General features: G+C 35.5%; 1 protein-coding gene across 1 annotated transcript; it reads left to right on the top strand.

Annotated features, from left to right (window-relative positions):
• The first annotated feature begins 740 nt into the window (after positions 1–740).
• LOC130742797 (very-long-chain aldehyde decarbonylase CER1-like) lies at positions 741–13,972 on the top strand. Its single transcript, XM_057594893.1, has 9 exons — positions 741–910; positions 1,457–1,680; positions 4,116–4,348; positions 5,069–5,288; positions 10,708–11,083; positions 11,868–12,176; positions 12,549–12,644; positions 13,313–13,486; positions 13,579–13,972. The coding sequence occupies exons 1-9, from the start codon at positions 851–853 to the stop codon at positions 13,759–13,761; spliced, it is 1,875 nt and encodes a 624-aa protein (XP_057450876.1). The 5' UTR covers positions 741–850; the 3' UTR covers positions 13,762–13,972.
• Positions 13,973–21,807: the final 7,835 nt, after the last annotated feature.

The following is a 21,807-nucleotide window of genomic DNA, read 5'->3' as shown; positions in this document are numbered from 1 at the left end:
GTTGCACAAGTATTAAGAAATAACAATTAATGTTTTATTAAAATTATCATCTAACTTCCTATTATATCATTTATCTCTCTTATTAATTCTAACTTTTCAAAACTGGACAGTCATTGAATCAATGAAGACATTGATTCACGGTTCAATGGTTCAACCATGATTGAACCGATAGTAATTAATATATATTTTTAATATTAGCAATATTATAATTAATTTGTTAATTAACATTACAATAAATGATTTTTAAAGATTTTATTCAATTCTTTCTTTTTGAATTTTTAATATATGATCGGTTTGATAGTACTGATTTTGATCCGTTTTCACTTGTTTTGATCCAATTCGGCCAATTTTTGATCAATCTCATAAGTTATAAGATTAACGGTTTTTTTTAATGAACTGGTCACTGCATCAATTTTTTGATTCGACCGATTGAACCAGCTAGTCGAATTCAATTTCCAAAACTATAGAGGGAGTAGTAAAAAGCAATTATCACTTGTGGCTCTAGCTAGTGTCGGGATTTAAAAATGGAGTATGATTCATTCTCACTCTTATCATTTTCCATTTTATTTCCACTTTTACTTTCTATATTTATCTCTCTTTTATTTCATAACATCACATATTACATCTCTTACTTTCTCTTTCTTTATTATTAATTATTTCTTTAATCTCTCCACCCATTTTCATTTAAAAGGGAGTGTGAACATAATTTTTTCCTAAAAAGTGCATCCACAGGTCCAATGTAAAAGTGAGATCTATATATAACGCCCCTGCTATCCACCACCTCATAGCAGATTATCATAGCAACAAAGAAATCATTTTCAGAAATATATAGATCCAGCTGCCAAACTCAATGGCTTCAAGGCCCGGAATCCTCACTGATTGGCCATGGAAGCCACTTGGAAGTTTTAAGGTTATTGCCAACCATCTTCTCCTTAGTCCACTCTCTCTCTCTGAAAATATGTTATTTCTAGTTCATTCATATGCACCCACCAACACTCGTAGGTAAAGTTATAAATGGAAGTATCACATGAACATAAACTATATAGCTTCTCATTGTTGCTAAACGTACCTATATATGGAGAACGACTAGCTAGGGTATACAAAATGTTTTGCTTATGTCTCTTATTGCATATTATTATAACTTAAAAATGATTCCTTTTAAACTGAATTTGAATGTAAAGTACTGCCTGAGTAAAGAATACTTAAGCATGTGTATTTAAAATCCCATTGCTCTTCCAAGTGATTGAACAAACTCTCCCAACGAATATCTAAAGATAACACAACTCAACTTATAGAAAGAGTTTCGTTCACTTTTTATCGTAAATTACGTGTGGACGTCCATTTGCATCAGTGCAAAACTGATACCCGAACACACACGTCCTTATTGATGATGGGTTTCTATATTTATTTTTTTCATGTTGATGTACATATTTTCACTTATTGTATGATTTTGCAGTATATGATACTAGCTCCATGGGTAGTTCACAGTTCATATTCTGTGCTGGTGAAGGATAAGAGTGAAAGGGACATATCCACCTCACTCATATTCCCATTTTTGATATGGCGTATGCTTCACAACCAGATATGGATCACGTTCTCTCGTTACAGAACCGCCAAAGGAAATACCAGAATTGTGGACAAGGGAATCGAATTTGATCAAGTTGATAGAGAAAGAGACTGGTAATTAGTTATGTTTACGCATCACTCACAATATTATGCATGATGTCTCCTCGCATTTACTCTAGCTACCACAATATTTCAAAAGTCTCACCATCCTTTAATTGTTACTAATATTTTAACCTACCATTATTTTTAATTGTGCGGAAATCATGTCATCTACGCAATATACACACATATATAATTAGTTTCACTTTCTTTTCTTTTTCTACAGCTTGTAAACTGTGATCCAATTATTTATTATGAAATCTTTATTTTTTTAAAGGAAAAACAGAAATGATGTTAACTACATTTTTTCTCTTTGGGGAGTTAGCATTTACTTGGGGTTTGGAATAGGAAAACTTTCACATGTACTTTTTATTATCGTCCTTTCTCATAATCGACCAATAAGTACTTGCTTAACTAAATATGATAAATGTATGTCTGTCTGATAATTCATTTTACATAATTCTTATATATTATAATATTAAGAAACTTACTAGCTAGTTACTAACAATAAATTTATAAAATGATTTATCAACTTTTTTAAATTACCTTTATTTTATTTTCGATGAATTTTTCTTTTCAAGTTCGAAATTTTATCATCTCTTTCATATTAAATATTTCATTGAAATTGTAAACTGACTTATTTTCAGAAACAAAAAATTTCATTTTATTTTTGAAAGAGAATTTTTTTTTATAAGCCAAGACACATTGCATTCAAAACAGCACAAGGAGTGCTAACCCGAATACAATGAAAAAAGAACCATGGGATAAAAATATACATATATGCCCAAGCTGGAACCAGAAACTCATGGGATAAAAGAAAAGTATGGGATAAAAGTATTATTGAATAAAAGGAACCATGGGATAAAAACTCATGAGGAAATACAAACACAACACAAGGGGGCAAGAGAACAGTGAGTATATACTTAAAGAACAATAATATATATTTCTAAAATTTAGGTTTTATATAAGGAGACATCAAATATGTCTCGAGAGCGTCATATAATTACGAACATGGATGGGGTATAGTTTAAGTAGTTGTTTTAGATTTTTTTTTTTTTATAGGCAATGATATGTATAGATATTATTGAAACGAAGTACAAGGGGTACTTCAATCCCAATACTGGTTAGGATGGTCATGTAGAGCTATTTTCTTCTTTCATCTTTTCTTGTTCAAATCTTTTGCTTTGTATTATGGGTTGGAGTACCCCTTGTACTCCCTTATAATGCATTCTTATTTGGCTTTTCAAAAAAAAAAACAATACTAATGAAAACAGCAAGAGCAAAAAACGTTACAACGCTTAACCCACCGCCCACAAATGAACCCCCCCACCTTAAGGGGAGATCCTTTTAGATTTGAATTATAATTTTGCGTTTTTTTTTTAAAATTTTACTGCTCTTAGTTTATAAAGGCTAAATAAATTGTTAGAACTTTTTTTTGAGGTTAAATTGTTACAATTTTGATACTCTAAGACTATGATATTTTTAATTTAATTCCTGCATTGGTAAAAAGTTTGCTCCATCAGACAAAGTTTCTGGTTCCAGCTTGGGCATGTAAACTTTCCTTGCATGGAGAAACAATAGTATTTCAGATATTTTTTTTATGTTATAGTACGTATTAAATGTTACTTATTCGTTTCCGTATAGTTGGCAGCTGAAACGGTACAACTCCTATTCATGGCACTTACCTTTCATCGTTCTGGTTATCATTTAATTCATTTATGTTGAACTTAAAGTGTGAAATGACATCTCATGGCTAGGGCCCTAAGGAAAGTTATAAGTATAGGAATTAAATCTTTTTATAGAAAAACAACACATCATTAAAAATATTTAATTAATAGTAGATTTTATTTCGTCTTTAGTTCATTAAAAACACAAAAAAGGATAGTTATAAATCCACTTTCTATTTTCTACAAGTAATTGTTTATCATGGACCACGGAATTAATTTCCCCTACTAAAAAAAGCTTAGAAATTGATGTTATGTATTTTTCTATGTATAAAGTGAAATGAATATATGTCTTGATTGTGGCCATTACTACTTTTAATTCCTATCTGTACCACCATTAATTAGATTCTTTTCTCGTGTTCATGAACAGTGGTACCGTGTGCATTATCAGATACTCATAACCTTGGCCAAAATACACATAAAAGAGAATAAACGAAAATATAGATCTATAGTAGTATGTTATAAGAAAGTGCATTCCACTTAAATTTTCTAATCTTAATTTTAACTATAAAATTATTACTTTATTTTCACATTATTTCTTATTTTATGATTTGTGTAAAATAATGAAAATACCTTTAATTTTTTCATTCTTTATTATTTAATTTTTCAATTACAAGAAATAAAGGGAAAATACAAAAAAAAATTATAATTCAATTCACATTTGCAAATTTTATTTTTTTAAAAAATTAGTTATATTTTTATTTAATCTTTTGATTCATCATGCAGGGATGACCAAATATTGTTTAATGGGTTGCTGTATTACTTGGCATGTTATACCTTGCCCGGGGCGTCACGTCTTCCACTCTGGAGAACAGATGGGGTGTTAATAGCAATATTGCTTCATGCAGGCCCAGTGGAGTTTCTTTACTACTGGCTTCACAGAGCACTTCACCACCACTACCTCTACTCAAGATACCATTCTCACCACCATTCCTCCGTCGTGACAGAACCCATAACTTGTGAGTCATGCTTATGATAACATGTTTGAATCAACTTTTCTTCTTTCAAAATTAATTCTCATGTATTCAGAAGTTGTTCAGATAAGCTTCTCTCAAAAATTAATTGTGAATTTGTAAAATCAATTGTGACCATATAATTGATTTAGCTTAAAGAATTCAAAGCATGCTACCAACCTTGTCTGATTTGCATTTAACGAATGCTTGCAGTGTCAATGTCAGCTATAGACTCTTTTGAATGTGTTTGGTCCTTTGCTTTCTTCACGCACTGCTATATTTTTCATTTTATCATTACATGAAACGTTACTGCCTCTCAGAGGGGAGGACCACCTGACTGCTGGTGGAAATTTGTTCAGACATTGAAAGAGAAATTTGACTTCACTCAGAACATAACACGTTACAAAATAATTATAGGCTCATCTTCCAGCCGGTCACCCATGAATCATAAGTTTACAATAGCATTCAATACATGTTATTTACAATACGCGTGTTAAACAAAGAAACTTTTCTAATTTGTGAATTATATTTTCTTAATCTACGACCCTCGACAAAACCCCACTTTATAATTAGACACATTGAAGTATATGAAAGAAATACATCCATATATAACATTTCGGCTATAAGTAATCTAATATGTTCCACTTTTGTTTCATATGATAATTGTAATTTTAAAATTTTCAGAACTTGTTTTTGCCTAATAACCGTATTGTGTTGTTGGTGCAGCTGTGATTCATCCATTCGCGGAACACATATCATATTTCCTTCTATTCGCAATACCCTTGTTAACCCTTGTGTTCACAAGAACAAGCTCTGTGGCGGCCATGGTTGGATATGTCACCTACATTGATGTTATGAACAATATGGGTCACTGCAATTTTGAGATTGTTCCAAAATGGCTCTTTGATGTCTTTCCCCCACTCAAGTATCTCATGTACACTCCATCGTAAGTGTTTATTTATATAATGTCACTTGCATCCATATAGTTTTATTATGTATGCATTTAAAATTCAGGTATATATAATAAAATAATATATTCAGCTTTCTTTATTTTCCTTTAATAGTGAAATTTCTATAATTTCAAAAGCAAATATCTGCATTATATCATATTATTCGTATCACTAATTGTTAGAGATAAATAAAGAAAATATCCTAAATTATGCCTATTTATCTCTAACACTAATGACTAATGTGTGAATGTTTTGACTCATATTAAATATAGAACTAATATTTAGCCCGTAGCAGTTTTTTATTTTAATTTTTTTTTCAAACTTATTTTAAATTATTATTGATGCTATGTGAATGTTCAAGTCGAGTCAACATGTGTAACACCCCAATTTCTCAACTGAGGAGTCACATTAGTAACCTAACAAAGTCTAAGGACCAATCTGCAATCCCTAAAAACCAAGGGAATTTTTTTTCTGTAAAACAACTAAACACTTCGGCTAAAAGGTTGGAAACATACCATAACTTTATTTAGATAACTTGTTTCCCGATATACAGTAATAATAGTTTACAATACCATAAGTAAGGTTCAGAATGAACATGCGCACTTTAACAGTGGCGGAAGCAAGACTTTAATAACAGAGTTCTCATAAAGTAAAAGAGACTCCAACATAATCCACAAGAAGAGAAGCAAAGCTGCTTCTCATACCTCTACTCCACCGCTTACAACTCGATCTCCAACTCGAGTAGCTATGCCTCGGCGGAAGGATCTCCATCGCCTAATAGCGTTAAGCGCCCAAACAACAAGTAGCAAATAGAAAGGGTTAACTCCATGCAATTACCATGTATAAAAGAGAAAAATCATGCTGTTCGAATTTAATTACCTGGCATGGTAAATAACTAGCAACATAACTCAACTCATATATCAACAACTTAAACATAAATCGGACTCAGATAATAATAACCTCAACAATGTAACATCAAATCAGATATCAATAAACCAATACGAAAATCCAACAACATAGGGTCAGGTGTTAGTTCCCTATAATGCAACTATATGCTGCTAACAAAATGGATCGATCAATATCGTCTCTCAAGACGGGACAATGATAGGACACATCTCCTCATCGCCACTTATAACGTCATACATGACGGGACAATCATAGGACACACCTCCTAATCGCCACTTAACGTCACATAAGACGGGACAATCATAGGACACACCTCCTGATCGCCACTTAACATCTCGCAAGATGGGACAATGATAGGACACACCTCCTCATCGCCACTTGACTCAAGCCCTATATGCCAAGTCAGACAATAACAAAGCCCACCCAAGGACCAATCCAAAGTAACCACATGTTCCATCCACTAGGAAGCAGTAACGACAGAAACCAGTAAACGGCCGAAGCCTCTCAGAAAACATTTTCCAAATTCAGCATAATAATCATAATCATCTGCCAATCAATATAAACATCTTCATCTCAAACACAGGCAGTGCGATAAAAGCATGCAAGACTCAAAGACGCTCTAAAACCGAGTTACCCTTACCTTCGTGAGTAGAAGTTGGGCATGGAAATTGCGAACCTAGAACAAAGAAAACACAATCATCAACACAAGCTTCACTAGGAGCAACACGATCTACTAATACTAATCGAAATCGTAAAGAAAGCCTCTAAAGCTTCAGAGTTCCTATTTAGGCACAAATTGACAACGGAGACTTCGTTCGCTAAAACGAGCATAACTCGAGCTACAGAACTCAGAATGACACGAAACCGGCACCAAAATTTCGACAATTGAAAGAGCTACGCAATGGCTCAGGTCATAGAGACCCAAAAATTATTTTTGGACACGGTACCCAAGCAATTAGGTTTCGGGCACTATGGAAAATAGGGTTTTCGAACTTTTTCTTCGATCTAAATCAATTCACAAGGTATTTTTAGGGTAAAACTAAGGCAAAGAAATTGTCGGAACAATTTTCGGACAATCGGGTCGAAATACGACTATCCAGGGGCATTTTGGTCCAAAATAAAGGCTCAAAACTTCAAAGTTATCAGTTCGGAAAACAAATTTGACAGCATTGATCCTCATGACATCCGTGACAACAAATCCTAAAGGCACGAAGTCAGATTACAGCTTTTCGACAATAAAGTTTCGAAATGTGCGACTAATGGGGTTTTGAATCAATTTTTCAGATCTTAGACAACTGAATCGCAATCGGCGATTACTGACAGAGGTTTTAGACTCATGGGAACATAAGGAACATAATCCAACCAAGAAATCAAGGAAATCGGACAATTTTAGAAAAAGCTCAAAACTGTGAGCACAGAAACGACTTCAGAAACGCAACAGAAACAGTAAACAGAGGTAGGATTCATGCTAGTTACCTCAATACCTAGAAGTAGGGACGAACTGCACGAAGATTGGTCAAGTTTTCGCAAAAATTTCTCCTCTCCTCCTCTCTCCTTGCTCGCGGCCTTGAATGGGTGAGAATGAAGAGATTTTGCTTTTTCGAGCTATTTATAGGCAGGTGAAATCGCGGGAAAATGAAAATTTCGCGATTCCGATTTTTGCAGCACGTCCACCGAGGAATTCTAAGAGAGATTCTGGCGTCAGAATTCCAGAACTCAAAACAATTATCTATGATTTGGGAAAAACGATATCTAAAATCCCAAAGGCGGTGTAAGTTAATCTGTCCCGTTAAACTACTTTTTGCTGTGATGCTCAGACGACAAAACTTCCTTCTGAAGAAAGATTGGAAATGTCGAAACAAATCTGGCAATGCGGACGGAAACTTCGTTAGAAGTCCCGAATAGAAAAAGTCTTCATCCATCGCTCGAATCTAGGGTTTCGAAGCAAGGAAATTAGCGTCGTCGGACTTCCGAAAAGTGAATACTATCGTGCGTACAGTCCAGAGTTCCGAAATGAAACGCTGGTCGAAGGAAAAATAAAGAAAAACTTTAAATTTTCCAAGGATTCGAAATCTCACTTAAAACGTTGCTCTAAAGCGAAATTAGCCTATTCTGGACACGCTTGCCATAAGGCGGGTGTGCAGACGACTCGCTCTAATTCCTAAAATGACTACGCAACATTCCTCAAGAAATTCCTGAACTTTCTTCTTCATTAATCTTTCTCAAATATCAAACTCCTGTCACGCTTACACTGATTCTACGCGTGAGTCGGAAATTAGCTTGTTCTGAAAATCCAGGTCTTACAACATGAGTTGGCGCAACTAATTTAAGGTTCCGGGTTTAACTCTCACCTCCTCATAGGTTGAGGGTTTGAATCCCTCTGGGTCAGTAAAATCCCAGTTGATGGACAACCCTCATCGGGGAGATCCCCTGATGCTCCTTCCAAGAGTGAGCCCCTACTAGTCTCCTCAACATGCAACTGACGTCCTACCCAATAATTTAGAGGTGTTTTTTCTCTGTTCTACCATTTTCGGATAAAAATAAATAAAATTATCACAGACGTAAGTGATATTTTTTCTAGAGACCTAGCCATGATTGTTGAGACTTGAGAGTCCAATTAATACAACCTTCAATCCCTAACTGCCAGCTGCTTTATGTTGGTGAAAAGGCATACTACGTACATATTCAACTATTCAACAAATCAATGCCAATGAATGCTATAAAAAATGCAAAAAAAACAGATAAAAGTTGGTAAAATTAAGTTTGTATTGTAAAAAGTAGTTGTATTTATAACATTAAATGTTGCATCTTTATATTTTGATCCCTTAACTAATACCCTTATCACATTCAGTCATTCACTAGAAGAACTCTTGATTTTTGCTAATGAATTTGAAATTTAATATTTTTTTCATCTCACTTTCATTCACTTCTCATCACATCACACATCATATATCCTATTTCATTCTCTTCTATTCTATTCAAGTCTCTCACTAGATGTGGCTTAATTGAGTGGTGAAGCAAACTTTACCATTTTAGTTTATTAATTTAAAAAATAAAATAATATCAATTATTTTTCATACATTCTGATTTGTACAAGTTTTGTACAATGTTTTTTTGGAAGCAAAACTTTATTGATAAGGAGAGGTAACCAAGAGCAAGAAGGTAGCTCAAAGAAACAGAACAAGATGCAGCACCAAAGTTCCACACAAAGGACCACATAGACAGCAAAAAGAAAAATTGCGAAGATGCATAACATAAAGCATTACAAGGGGTAGAAATTGAGAATAATAATGGGGGCAAAGCATTCAAGAGAGTGCAGCCTTCAAACAATTCCCCTCCATTATAGAAAGCCATGAGCCAAGCTTCAGTAGACCAATCAGCTTGGATACCAAACAGTAGGAACTAGCAAATAACACAGCTTCATGATCACAGCATAATGAGCAAATACCAGTGCAGTGAAACACTACCATTGGCAGAGGAGCTGAAACGAAAACATGCAGTAAAATATATATAGTCATAGAGTAAGGAAAATTCAGTTCAGCTTCTCCCAGATTGGTTCAATTCTATCGCACCCTGACTTTGCTAATTCATCGGCCTCACCATTTGCTTCTCTAAGTGTATGAGTCACTCCCACGCAAGCAACTTCCTTCATAATCCAATCGATAGCATTCAGATCATTTATAAGCGCTAAAGGTCTATTGGATTTGCAACGGACCCAACCCACCGCAAGTGTGGAATCACTTTCAACCAGAACTTGAGAGAACCCAAATTCTTTGGAAAAAATCAGCGCCAGAAGAATGGCTTTTACTTCAGCTTGGTAAGCCCAAGAAACCCCCAAAGGTTTAGAAAACCTGCCCAATACAGCGCCCTCCGCGTTTCTCAGAATTCCACCGGCACCGCTAATGCCGGGGGATCCTCTAGCAGAACCATCAACATTAAATTTGAGAATATTAGCCTCCGGAGGGCACCAAGCACAGTTTCTTATCTTACTCACTTTCCCCAAAGTGTTAATGTTTTCAAAATTTTGAGAGAAATCAACAATAGAGTAGGGACAACCTTTCCACCATGCTTTTGTCCACGACATAACCCTTAACAAGTGCAGGTCCCACACATGCTCATAAACAAATTCCTTTTGGTTAAAAACCAAATCATTACAGGCTAGCCAAATTGACCAGACCACAGCACATGGCACAAGTTCCCACAGCACACGATCAGATTTAGCACGAAGGGAAGGCCATTCCTTGAACAAGTCACCAACAGAACCCGGAACACACCATTGAACCCCATCTCTAGCCAAGATAGAAGTCCAGAATCTCCAAGGTTTAGCACACCACAACATTAGGTGATGGACAGATTCGAGAGCCATCCCACATAGATCGCAATAGCCAACATTAGTTTTGTACAATGTTACTGCATAATTATTAATCTCTGGAATCAATTAGTTATAAGTTTTAATATTAAGCAACTAACTAACATCTGACATACATACATGTTTCTAATATGTAACAGGTTTCACTCTTTGCACCACACTCAGTTCAGGACAAACTACTCCCTTTTCATGCCATTTTATGACTACATCTATGGCACCATGGACAAGGCTTCAGATGAGCTGCATGAGTCAGCATTGAAACGAAAGGAAGAAACCCCAGATGTTGTGCACCTAACCCACCTCACTACGCCAGAATCCATCTATCATTTAAGGCTTGGGTTTGCTTACCTTGCCTCCAAGCCTTACATGTCCAAATGGTACCTTTGGTTGATGTGGCCTGTCACAGTTTGGTCCATGGTCCTCACATGGGTCTATGGTCGCACTTTCATTGTGGAGAGGAACCGTTTTGGTAAACTCATGCTGCAAACTTGGGCAATCCCAAAGTATAGTTCCCAAGTAAGTATCTACATCTTCATACTCTCCATAACTAAATTATATGTAGTTATTTATTTTGCAAATTTGATAGGCAAATGTTTGTTCAGTTTTCAATTCAAAATAATATTTAGTACATCGTAAATTGGAATCAAGATTTTCAATACATATTCACCTAACGGAATGCACTTATTAAATTGAGTGAATGCATGTGCTTTCAAATACACCCAATGAAAATCCAAATAGAGACATTTGTCGAAAACTATATATTATAATTGAAAAAGAAAATGCATATCTTAACCATTTTTTAATAAATTAAAAACCCTAGTGAGTATTGCATCAAGTGAATAATGAAAATGTGAGGTAGATACCCAATAAGTGTAGACATGATGTGACAGCTTACATAAAGATAAAGATCAAAAGGAAAAAAGGAACTTTTTACATGCCATGTATAGGGTTGTGCTTGCCTTTTTTTGTTAATCACAAAAATTCAAATTTCAAAATTCATTATTTTCTATCATGACATGATATTTATTACACTATGCAATCGCTTGTGAAAGAGGGCAGCAACAGGGAGAGCATGCAAAAAAAAAAATTCAAAGGAAAATGGGATGTAATGAGGTGGCAATACTGATTGGGTGTCTAGAAATCAGAAATTGTAAATAAATGTCTACATAACTAAGCTCAACAGTAGATTTCGCCATGATTTATTTTGTATTGTTAAATTAAGGGATTAATGAATTTAATAGAATTAAGTGCCCTAGCTAATTTTTATTATGATCTATTGATCAACTGCTCTTTTTTTTAGTTCTTTCTACAATGGCAGAAAGTTCCTATTAACAGAATGATTGAGGAAGCAATACTTGATGCTGATAGAAAAGGCATAAAAGTACTGAGCCTTGGTCTCTTGAATCAAGGGGAGGAGCTTAACATCTATGGAGGGCTATATGTTAGAAGGTATCCAAAGCTCAATGTTAAGATTGTTGATGGTAGCAGCCTTGCAGCTGCTGTTGTCCTTAATAGCATTCCTAAAGGCACAACTCAAGTATTACTAAGGGGAAAACTCACCAAGGTTGCCTATGGTATTGCCTTTACATTGTGCCAACAAGGAGTTCAGGTCAGATTCTTTGTATACATTGATCTTGGGCTGTCTAGCATCCACCACCTGAAGTCCTGAACCACTGCAACAAATTTCTGCGAATTAGCTGCGAGAATAGAAAATTCGCAGCTAATTTCCGGGCAACTATATTTTTGTCATTTTATTAAGTTACACATCTTATTTGACATGATTACAAATTCTATCTTTACAAGTTACAAGCAGTATACCTGTACACCACCCGACCACTCGGACAGTAGTGGTGGTGGTGGTGGTGGTGGTGGATGATGATGATAGACAAAGCCTTAATTTCTTAGCAGATATTCATGGACGCCAAGAAGGCTTATATTAAACTCTGCTCTATGTTACTTCACATATTTGACTAAATTTCAGGTCGCTACAATGCATGAGGATGATTATGTAAAGCTCAAAAAGTCATTCAATAGCCCTGAAACTAATTTGGTCCTTGCTAAGAGTTACAATCAGACGGTAATATTAGTACACACAACAGATTTTTTTCCCTGTTTCATTCTGAGAATTTACTCCCCAGAAACAATTTAAGTTGAAATGTCAAGACACTTTCGTAGTAATTTTTGCATGTCTAGAATGATTATAAATGTTAGGAAAAACAAGTCAGAGACAAACATGATAGGAACACGATCACAACACAAAAATGAAAAATGAAAAACTCTTAAAACCGTACAGAAAACACAATCATCATCCACACCGACAAGAGTATAAAAGAAAGTAGAAATTCATATACAAGCTTCAAGTGTTTCTAACTAATGCATCTAAAAACAAAAGATTTCGTGACCTCCCACTTCCTTTACTTACCTAGGTAATGTAAGACTTTTCTAATATGTACCGCCATCTTCCTTTAGCATGCTAGGCGACGTGAGACTTATTCTACCATTACAATCAACCCGATCAATAAAAAAATTCATGATACTTAATAATAATAATTATTATTATTATTATTATAGAAAAAGAACAGTACTATGGTTAAAATTATTTCAATTTTACCTTCAAACTTTTTATTGATTGTGTTCATAAAAGTATTATTCTGATCATGCAAGAGTTGCTTATTGTTTCCCATGTGAATTCTAGTGATTCTTCTTTAATTACGAGTTTTGGGTATGTTATTGAATTCTTGGCAGATTTGGTTAGTGGGAGACGGATTGACAGAAGAGGAACAGGTGAATGCACCCAAAGGAACAATATTTATTCCATACTCCCAATTCCCACCAAAGAAATACCGCAAGGACTGCTCCTACCATTGCACTCCAGCAATGCAAATTCCTAGTTCTGTTGAAAATATCCATTCTTGTGAGGTTTGTTCAGATCATCATTTCGCTTTGTGGAGTTTTTTAATAAATTCCCTAAATGATGGAATCTCAACCCATAATACATTAATTAATTGTAGGACTGGTTGCCAAGGAGGGTAATGAGTGCATGGCGCATAGCTGGGATAGTGCACTCTTTGGAAGGATGGACTGAACACGAGTGCGGCTACACAATGCATAACATAGACAAAGTTTGGAAATCAACTCTTCAACATGGGTTCAAACCTCTCACTGTGCCAGTCCAAGAAATTGCGCATTACTAGTGTATAGTGGGGAAAAATGAGCTTGGCTACATTGTTCTAGCTATCAAGAAAATATTAATCCCCTAGTTATGGTTATCATTTCCTAAAATAAGTATGTAAGGTACTGAACTTTTGTATGCCTGCAGATGCTATCTATGCGTGTATATCCAACATGTTTTTTCTACTTTGTATTTTATAGTCCATACTTATTTATATTTAAAAGGTTATGCAAGAGACGTGTATTAGCCTCAATTTTAAAAGATTGCCAGAAATTGCTTTCTTACAAAGTTTCCCTTGACACATACTATGATACTAAAAAACCAAATAAAAACAAAGCAGAAACAATACTTGATTCCAAATCCTCAAGTATTGGTAAAACATGCGAGATTTTTCTTTCCTAATGAAATATTGTTCTAATTTTCACTAGCTTATCTCAGTATTTAAAAGAAAAATGAAAAATGATAGAGTTAATATGCAAAAGCTACCAGCTACTCATCTGTGCAATGCTCTGATGATGGGGTCTCTTATCCAGCTGCCTTTCAAAAAGTTGGGTTGTAATCAGCTATACCAGTAAGTGAGGTTCAGAAGAGGCTGGTAGATTTTGTGTTTACATTGCTAATTTTAATTTAATGTCGATTTTATTTAAATTTAAAATTAGACATGTTTAGTTTGTGGGTCAGTTTTTGTAATCACGGTAAGTTAAAGACCATGAATGTCTAGTGAGAAGTTATTAGGAGTTAAGGTAGTTGTTTTTATGTCTATATATTAGTGTTTAGTCAAGTAAATGTAAGTTTATGAAGATAGAGAATTGTTGTACGTGACTCTTGCATAAACAATTCTTTCAATGTATCAGTTCTGAAACCCTTTGCAGCAACATTATTTTCTCTTTTCCCTGCAACCTTGTCATCTTTTCATACACCAATAAAAACCAACAGAGAGCCTCCAAGTATCACTACAACAAAATGGAAGTTAGTGCTAGTCGCCTCGTTTTTTGTTTGATGACTAAAGGCGGTTTAACCCGCCGCTAGTCTACTCTTGTATTTTTATTTAATGATTAAAGGCAGTTTTAAACACCGCTAGTCCCATTCTCACTCTTAAACTAATTTTTATATATATATATATATATGATTTATATAATATCTTTCTTTGTAACCAGCAGTTCCCAATTTTATCTGAAGTAAATGGTAAAAACACTTACTAGTCATCATTTGAATTAACATAAGCATGCTTCATATTCATTGATCAGAGAATAAAGTAAAAAAAAATCATCACACTAATAAAGAATTAAAAGGGCCTCAAAAAGATATACCTTGTCAGTTAGAACTCTCCACTCTGCAAAATGACCACATATAGGAGTCATGACGAGCTTTTCATAAGGACATTGCAGACTAGTAATCTGCCAATAATTTGAGCTTGAGAATGATGAACCTTCTAAGCTCTGGCCCAACAAACTCTGCCAAATAACCTTTTGGAACATCATGTGGTCCTTGAGGGCTTGGCCAGCTATCATCATCAGAATCGCATTACACAAAATTGGTTAACCTTTTCTTAATCATTGGTGATATGCCTCAATGATTCACACCTGAATGTTCATCAGAACCTTTTGTCACAGTCTGCCACTTCTGAAATATTTCCATTAATCTTGCATTTTCCTTATTCCAATCAATTTGGACCCTCCCGCATCCCCCAACTTGGAATATCTCCAGCATCCTCCATTGATTGATAACAGTTACATGTATCTCAGGATTAAATTCAGTAGGTCCTGAAATTGTAGTTTTGTTTTTTCTAGCTAAACTAATGTCTACAGATCAGTAGTTTGGCTCTAATACACACAATTATTATCCAACACTTTAAGCCCAACAGATCAATAGTTTGGCACTAAACCAGCTAGTTCAGTCCTAGTTTACCTTGGTTTTCAGCTTTCACTACAACAAAACTGGTGTTTAGCGGTGGACATTTTGCGGCGGTTACGTAAAAACCGCCGCAAAATGTAAACTTGAGGCACTTTTTCAGGCGATTATGCAAGCCGCCGCAATTTTCGAACAATTTTGCGGCGGTTTGTGTCAACTAGTGGCGGTATTTTAGACATTTGCGGCGGTTATTTCAGAGGCGGTTCAACCAGGCCCCGCAGAATGATTAAATCAGGAAAACCTAAAATAAACCCACCTCACCTGAACCCACCACAGAAGCAATTTCAGATCGCGTTTTTTCATCTCAGGAAATACCCACCATCGCGATTCTTCTCAACATCGTGATTCTTCACTCCTCTCTCAGCATCGCGATTCTTCTCAGCATCGTGATTCTTCACCTCTCTTAGCCTCGTAATTCTTCACTCCTCTCTCAGCGATGGCGAACACCTCAGAAGCAAAGCTCACGTAAATGACGTTCCAGATTGAAGCTCAGTCATTGATTGAAGGTAAGCACTTCGTTTCATCTCGCGAATTGATCAGGAATTAGGGATTTTAGGTTTTAGATTTCAGGTTTTTGATTTGGATCTGTTTGTTTTGGTTAGGAATTAGGGATTTTAGGTTTCAGATTTCCACATTCTCATCAAAACTGGTGTTTGTGCTCTCGGTTCTCACTCAGATTCTCATCCTGGGTTTCAGTTTCTTCTCCTTGTAGCTTTGATTGAAGGTAAGCACCTAGTTCTCAGTTTCAATTTCTTCTCAGATGTGCAATTTCAATTTGGATGGTTGAATGCGATGTTATGTTTCTAGAAAAATCTGGTGTTTATGATTAAGCTGTGAATTATAGAGGATTATGATGATAAATTTTTGTTCTCTCATTGTTTTTTCATAGCTTTAGTTAGTATAAAACTCTGGTGTATGGTTGGAATCCTTGACAGAGGATCATAGGGTCAATTCAAATTAAATATTGGGTTGCTGTTTTCGGAACCATAGTGACATTACTGTTCAATGTTCATGCTACTCCATTGAAAGTAATATAGCAGAATCTTCACAGCTAATTAGCAGAATCTTCATAGTTAGTAATATATACAGTAAAGAAACAATACAAACAAGGGAGCACTTATGGCTTAATTAAATCCAATCAATGAGATAGTCATCACTGCTAATTAGTATTAATTAGCAGTTGACTATTGGCTACCTATTTCAAGTTCACAAAATCAGTACTAATCTCCCTTAAATGAATCTCTTTTATGATAATATGGTTATCAATCTTTGTACTTGGTCCTTTCATATATAATTAATGGCTTCTGCAAGAAACCTTCTAGGCACAAATGTATTTGGCACATGTTAGTATCTAAACCCGTAGGAGTGTTAACAAACTTTGCATTCAACAAACCTACTTCCCTGAAAATGTATTTTTGGCATACTTTCTCTACAAAATGTGGTAAGCATGGAAGAAATGTTAGTATGTTACTACTAAAAACCAACAAGAATGGGCAAAGGGAATCTAAAGAATTTTACCATTGGAACCTCAATAAGTGTATGGTTGGAATCCTTGCAGAAATCTTCCACTCCATCATAGCTCAACCAGCGGTCTCTTTGGCCCCAACATATTGTGGTTTGAACTTTCCAGCGGTCTCTTTGGCCCCAACATAGCTGGATATCTTTTTGTTAAGTGATGCTTTGCTTTTTGTTGGGTACTGGATATCTTTTTGTTAAGGAAAATGAATTTTCTTAGTTATTTTAGTGACATTTGGTTGGTTGCTGCTCACATATATTATGAATGCAAACCTTTTTTTTAATCTGTCTATTAGTATCATAGTGCTATTTTAACTTTTGCCTAAAGTAATGTATATCATACTGCAGAATTGGAATTTGTATATACTGACATTGGATTGATATTTCTCCCTTATTCTAATTTCATGGGCAAGATGTGGACCATGAGTCTATGCTTATTTAGAATGAGACAATGCATTGACCAAAAATAGAAATCCTAAAGACAAGTCATATATACATATTATTTCACTTGATTGTATTTTGCATTTCTGGTTTTGATATATAGACCCCAAACACTTTTTACGATTAATGCATAATTTTCATTTTCCCATAGTCCATGTCTTATCCGATTTAACATATCAAATAAAAGGTTAATCTATAGGAAGCTCCTATCAATTTATTGTCCAAATTTGTCTCTACCATGCAGTTTTATGATGATGATGATTGATGAACATTCTATTTACAAGTTACTCCTAAAGCGGTAATCTAATGCACAACTGTACGAATTTTATGCGACAAGTGTAATGCATTGTGTTTTTACCATTTTGCAGACGATGAGAGAGGAGTGGATGGCTTGCCAACTGAAGGTGTAGAAATTACACATTTTAATCTGGTAATTTTATTACCTTCATTGACACAATGTGTTTTTGTATTTTTTTGTTTCTTTTCAATAGGTTTTGATTTTAATATAACAATAGGTGTAGATGTATATTTTGTTCATTTGTCCTATCCTATGTTTAAAACATAGAACTTGGAAGATTGATAAAGGAACCTTTGGCCTATTACAATCCTCAGAGAGCTATGGATTGTGCACTAATTTGTAGTCCTTTTGTTGCAGGAAGGTGCTCGCTACATGATTTACACACCATCAGATCCACTTCTTTTTGTCGCTTTGAAGGTAAGCTGGTACAAGCTTCATAGAGAAACTACTATACTGCGGAACAGTGGCAGCATTCCATATACTTGAGACCCTTTACTCTCTTATACCAGTGTGAATATAGTGTCAAAGATCATTTACTGAGTTTGTAATTGCCATAGTAAAATACATAATGGTATTTAATTAGGTCGTTTACTCTGCAGGATGAGAACGGGATATTGCAAATTGCTGATGATGTAAGTAGGCTATCACCAACGACAAAAGGATCGGGATCTGACTCCTCTGTGAGCTAGATCTGCACGGAGTCTATAGAGTTTTTCCAACGAGTCCTCCCCCTTGGCGGTACGGGGATTGTCCAGAGCCCCGGCAGATGTGGTCACCATCATAGGTACTCAAGATATTTTAAAAATCACTGTAGAACTTTGCAGCAGTTAGAAACCGCCGCAAAACAGAGGCAGAATGAGTTACCTACTCTGCGACACTTTTAAGCGCCGCTATATTCTGCGGCGGTTATTCCAATGCTTGGATATAAGCGCCGCAGAACGGCCCCCGACGCTCGTAACTGCGGCGCTCAAGGAAACGCCTCATTATACATTTTGCGACGGTTTTAACCGCCGCAAAATGCTTCCAGAAACACCGCAAAATTCCTTTTTTTTGTAGTGTTTCTTCATGTACCAAGTGCTAACCAAATCGGACAATCGGCCAGTTCACCAGTTTTCTAGTCAAATTAACTAGTCCACTCAGTTTCTCAGTCTAATGAAACACAAATCAACCAAGTTTATGGGTACTAGCTAAAAATTGGATAAAGATTTTTAATCTTACACATAGAGTTTCCTCTCGTATAAGGAAGTAATTACCTCAAGATGTTAACAAAATTATTTCTACATCAACCAACACTTCATTTTCTCATCAAAAGCGCATCTTAGAACATTAAAATCAAATCGGATTCAAACTTTTCACTGTTGGGGAGAGTCACGGCGAGGACCCATGGTGCAAGGCTGAGGGGAGACACCAAGGAGATCCTGGACACCACATCTTAACCTAAAACCTTAAGGCATTAGGTTTATGGGTCCATCTCCTTATAAACTCTCCCTCTTACCTTGACTTCTCTGATGTGGGACTTGACTCTAACACTTGATTCCAACATTCACAACCACAAAAGTGGAATTGAAGTAGAGGAAGAATTGGAAGGTCAAAGTTAGGGTTAAAGTTGGGGGTTGCTGCTTGCTCCTTCTTTCCAAATTCGACGAGCGACGATGACCACGGAAATGCGACGACGTAAACGGCGGCGACGGCGGAAATTCGAGCGGCAGGGCGGTAGCGCGACGGGTGCGTGCTCGTTGGTGGCCGAGAAATCTAACCCCAAGCTGGACACTACCCGCGTAATTGAAAATAATAGACACCCGCGTGATTTGAATTTGAACCCTAACTTTATAAATTCTGATATTTGTCCCACCTCCATTACAAAAAGGGAATTTTTATTGCCACCTCATCACATCTAATTATGCAATTTTAAAGTCGCGAAAATTTTAAAATACTCTTAACTAGAAAAATACTCACCTCAATTTCCCATCACTTGCGCAATAACACACTTTAAAGTGGGAACATACCGCACTTCAAAGTCACTTGCGGAAGAGAGAGACTGGAAACCAACCACTTGCTTCATTTTGTTAAAACCAGAGGAACAAATGGCAGAAATAAGTGAAGGAAAACCGGAATCATTATATTCATTAAAAACTATTTGAAATCTATTCCCTCTACTCGTGGATCCAATTCCCCGCCCAAATTCGCTCATTTCACTGTCTTTTTTTACCGTCAGGAAAAATGGGTTCATGTCGATCGAATTGAGTTTTTTCTCACCCCTAATTAAGATAAACCATGGAGCCCCCAACACAATTGAGTTTTGGTACGTACAATCCAACGCTATTGAAATAATGGCAGTTAGTTGTTAGTTGTTGAGCTTTTAGTGAAAGTTACTTATTTAGCTTTATCATGGCTCCAGTTATAAACTGTTCGTTATAACAAAAATGGAAAACTTCCATTCAACATTCATTGTATCAATGTATATATTCATGTACTGTCAATTCCATTGATGCATGACAGAGAGTTTATTCTTCCATTTCATTTCTCTGTTATGGTTTCAATGGACGTGGAGTGGTGTCCCACGGTGTAGGCTCTTATTTGGTGGTCCTCGGATAAATTTTTATAACAAAGTAACGAACAGTGCTAGATCTGTTTAATTTTCAGAATTCATTTTGGCGATAATTCATTCATGTACTGATGTCCTTCGGTGTCACTACCACTCACCACAAAGTGGGAAGTACTGGAAGTTTGAGAAATATAAAAATATCTCTACTGCTTATCTGTGCACTCAGGCACACCTATCAAGATCATAAATATGGCGAATCTCTTCTTTCTCATCAGTTATAAATCCATCTCTAATATCTAATTAATTTGAGTCAGGTAAAACAACTATAGTATAGTGTTATTCTTTTTATCAAGTATTTAACGCAAGTGTTCAAGATGCTGCGGTCAGTTCTTGGTGGCCGGCCATCAGGCCAAGGATATAGTGGCTGTGATGCATATGTAGTGAACAAACGTCTTCAATCAGAGGCTGCCATGGAACAAGCTGTGAACTACCTCGAATCAGCCACGGAAAGCACCATGGTTTTGATCTGGGTTTTAGATCCAAATTGAGGTTCCTCTTCCTCTGTCATATGGGTTTCAAATTCAGATTGAGGATCCAGAACGTGTCTCTTCACTTATGTTTCCTCTTCCTTCCTTCAACTTCAAAGTTCAAATCAAATAAATCGTTGATGAGGGATTTGGGAAAATATGGAACCAAGGGATTTAATCAGTGTTGATGAGGTTTTGAGAAATTAGAACCCAGGGATTTTTTCTGTCAAATTGTTGATTAGGTTTTTTCTCAGATTCAGTTAGTTTTTTTTTTATTAGATTAGAATTTTTTTAATGATATGAGTTGGATTTAAAAAAAAGGAATAATAATTAATTATATTTAAAATAAAAGAAAAAAGCCACTGGAAAAGCTCTGAGTGAGATAAAAAATAAGCCACATCAGACCAAGACACACTTTGGACCCAATTAGATTAAAAAAAATAATTTAAGGACCTAATTTGATGCGAAAATTTTACAAGGATCAGATTTGATTCCCTTTGCAATTTCAGGGATCAAAAGAGTATTTAAGCCTTTTTTTTATAATTTATTTACACTTTATTTTCTTCATTTTTCTCTATTGTTTCTATCAAATCATATCATTCATTTTTCTTTCCCCATTCTTATATTTGTTTAAAGGTGTAGAAATGGAAGGTGTGAGCAAATTTTACTTGGGAATAAAACCGAGTGAAATTGTACCTTCTTTTTCCTTTGGTATATAACTTATGTATTACTCCTTCCACAAAGATTTTTGTTTAAGATTGTGACACAAAGACTAAGATGACAATCATTGATAGTATAATGTTATTATAATACGTACCATTATTTATTTAA

This window comes from Lotus japonicus, chromosome 3 (genome assembly GCF_012489685.1).
Source record: "Lotus japonicus ecotype B-129 chromosome 3, LjGifu_v1.2".
Lineage (NCBI taxonomy): Eukaryota > Viridiplantae > Streptophyta > Magnoliopsida > Fabales > Fabaceae > Lotus > Lotus japonicus.
The sequence above is the reverse complement of the archived record's forward strand: the minus strand, read 5'-3'. Positions and strand labels throughout refer to the sequence as shown.

What these genes read in the sequence shown, in the direction of transcription:
- LOC130742797 (XM_057594893.1), top strand. Translation starts at nt 851, where the DNA reads ATGGCTTCAAGGCCCGGAATCCTCACTGATTGGCCATGGAAGCCACTT. An exon ending in CGTGACAGAACCCATAACTT is followed by an intron (nt 4,349 to 5,068) that starts GTGAGTCATGCT and finishes TTGTTGGTGCAG; the next exon opens with CTGTGATTCATCCATTCGCG. An exon ending in AAAATATCCATTCTTGTGAG is followed by an intron (nt 13,487 to 13,578) that starts GTTTGTTCAGAT and finishes AATTAATTGTAG; the next exon opens with GACTGGTTGCCAAGGAGGGT.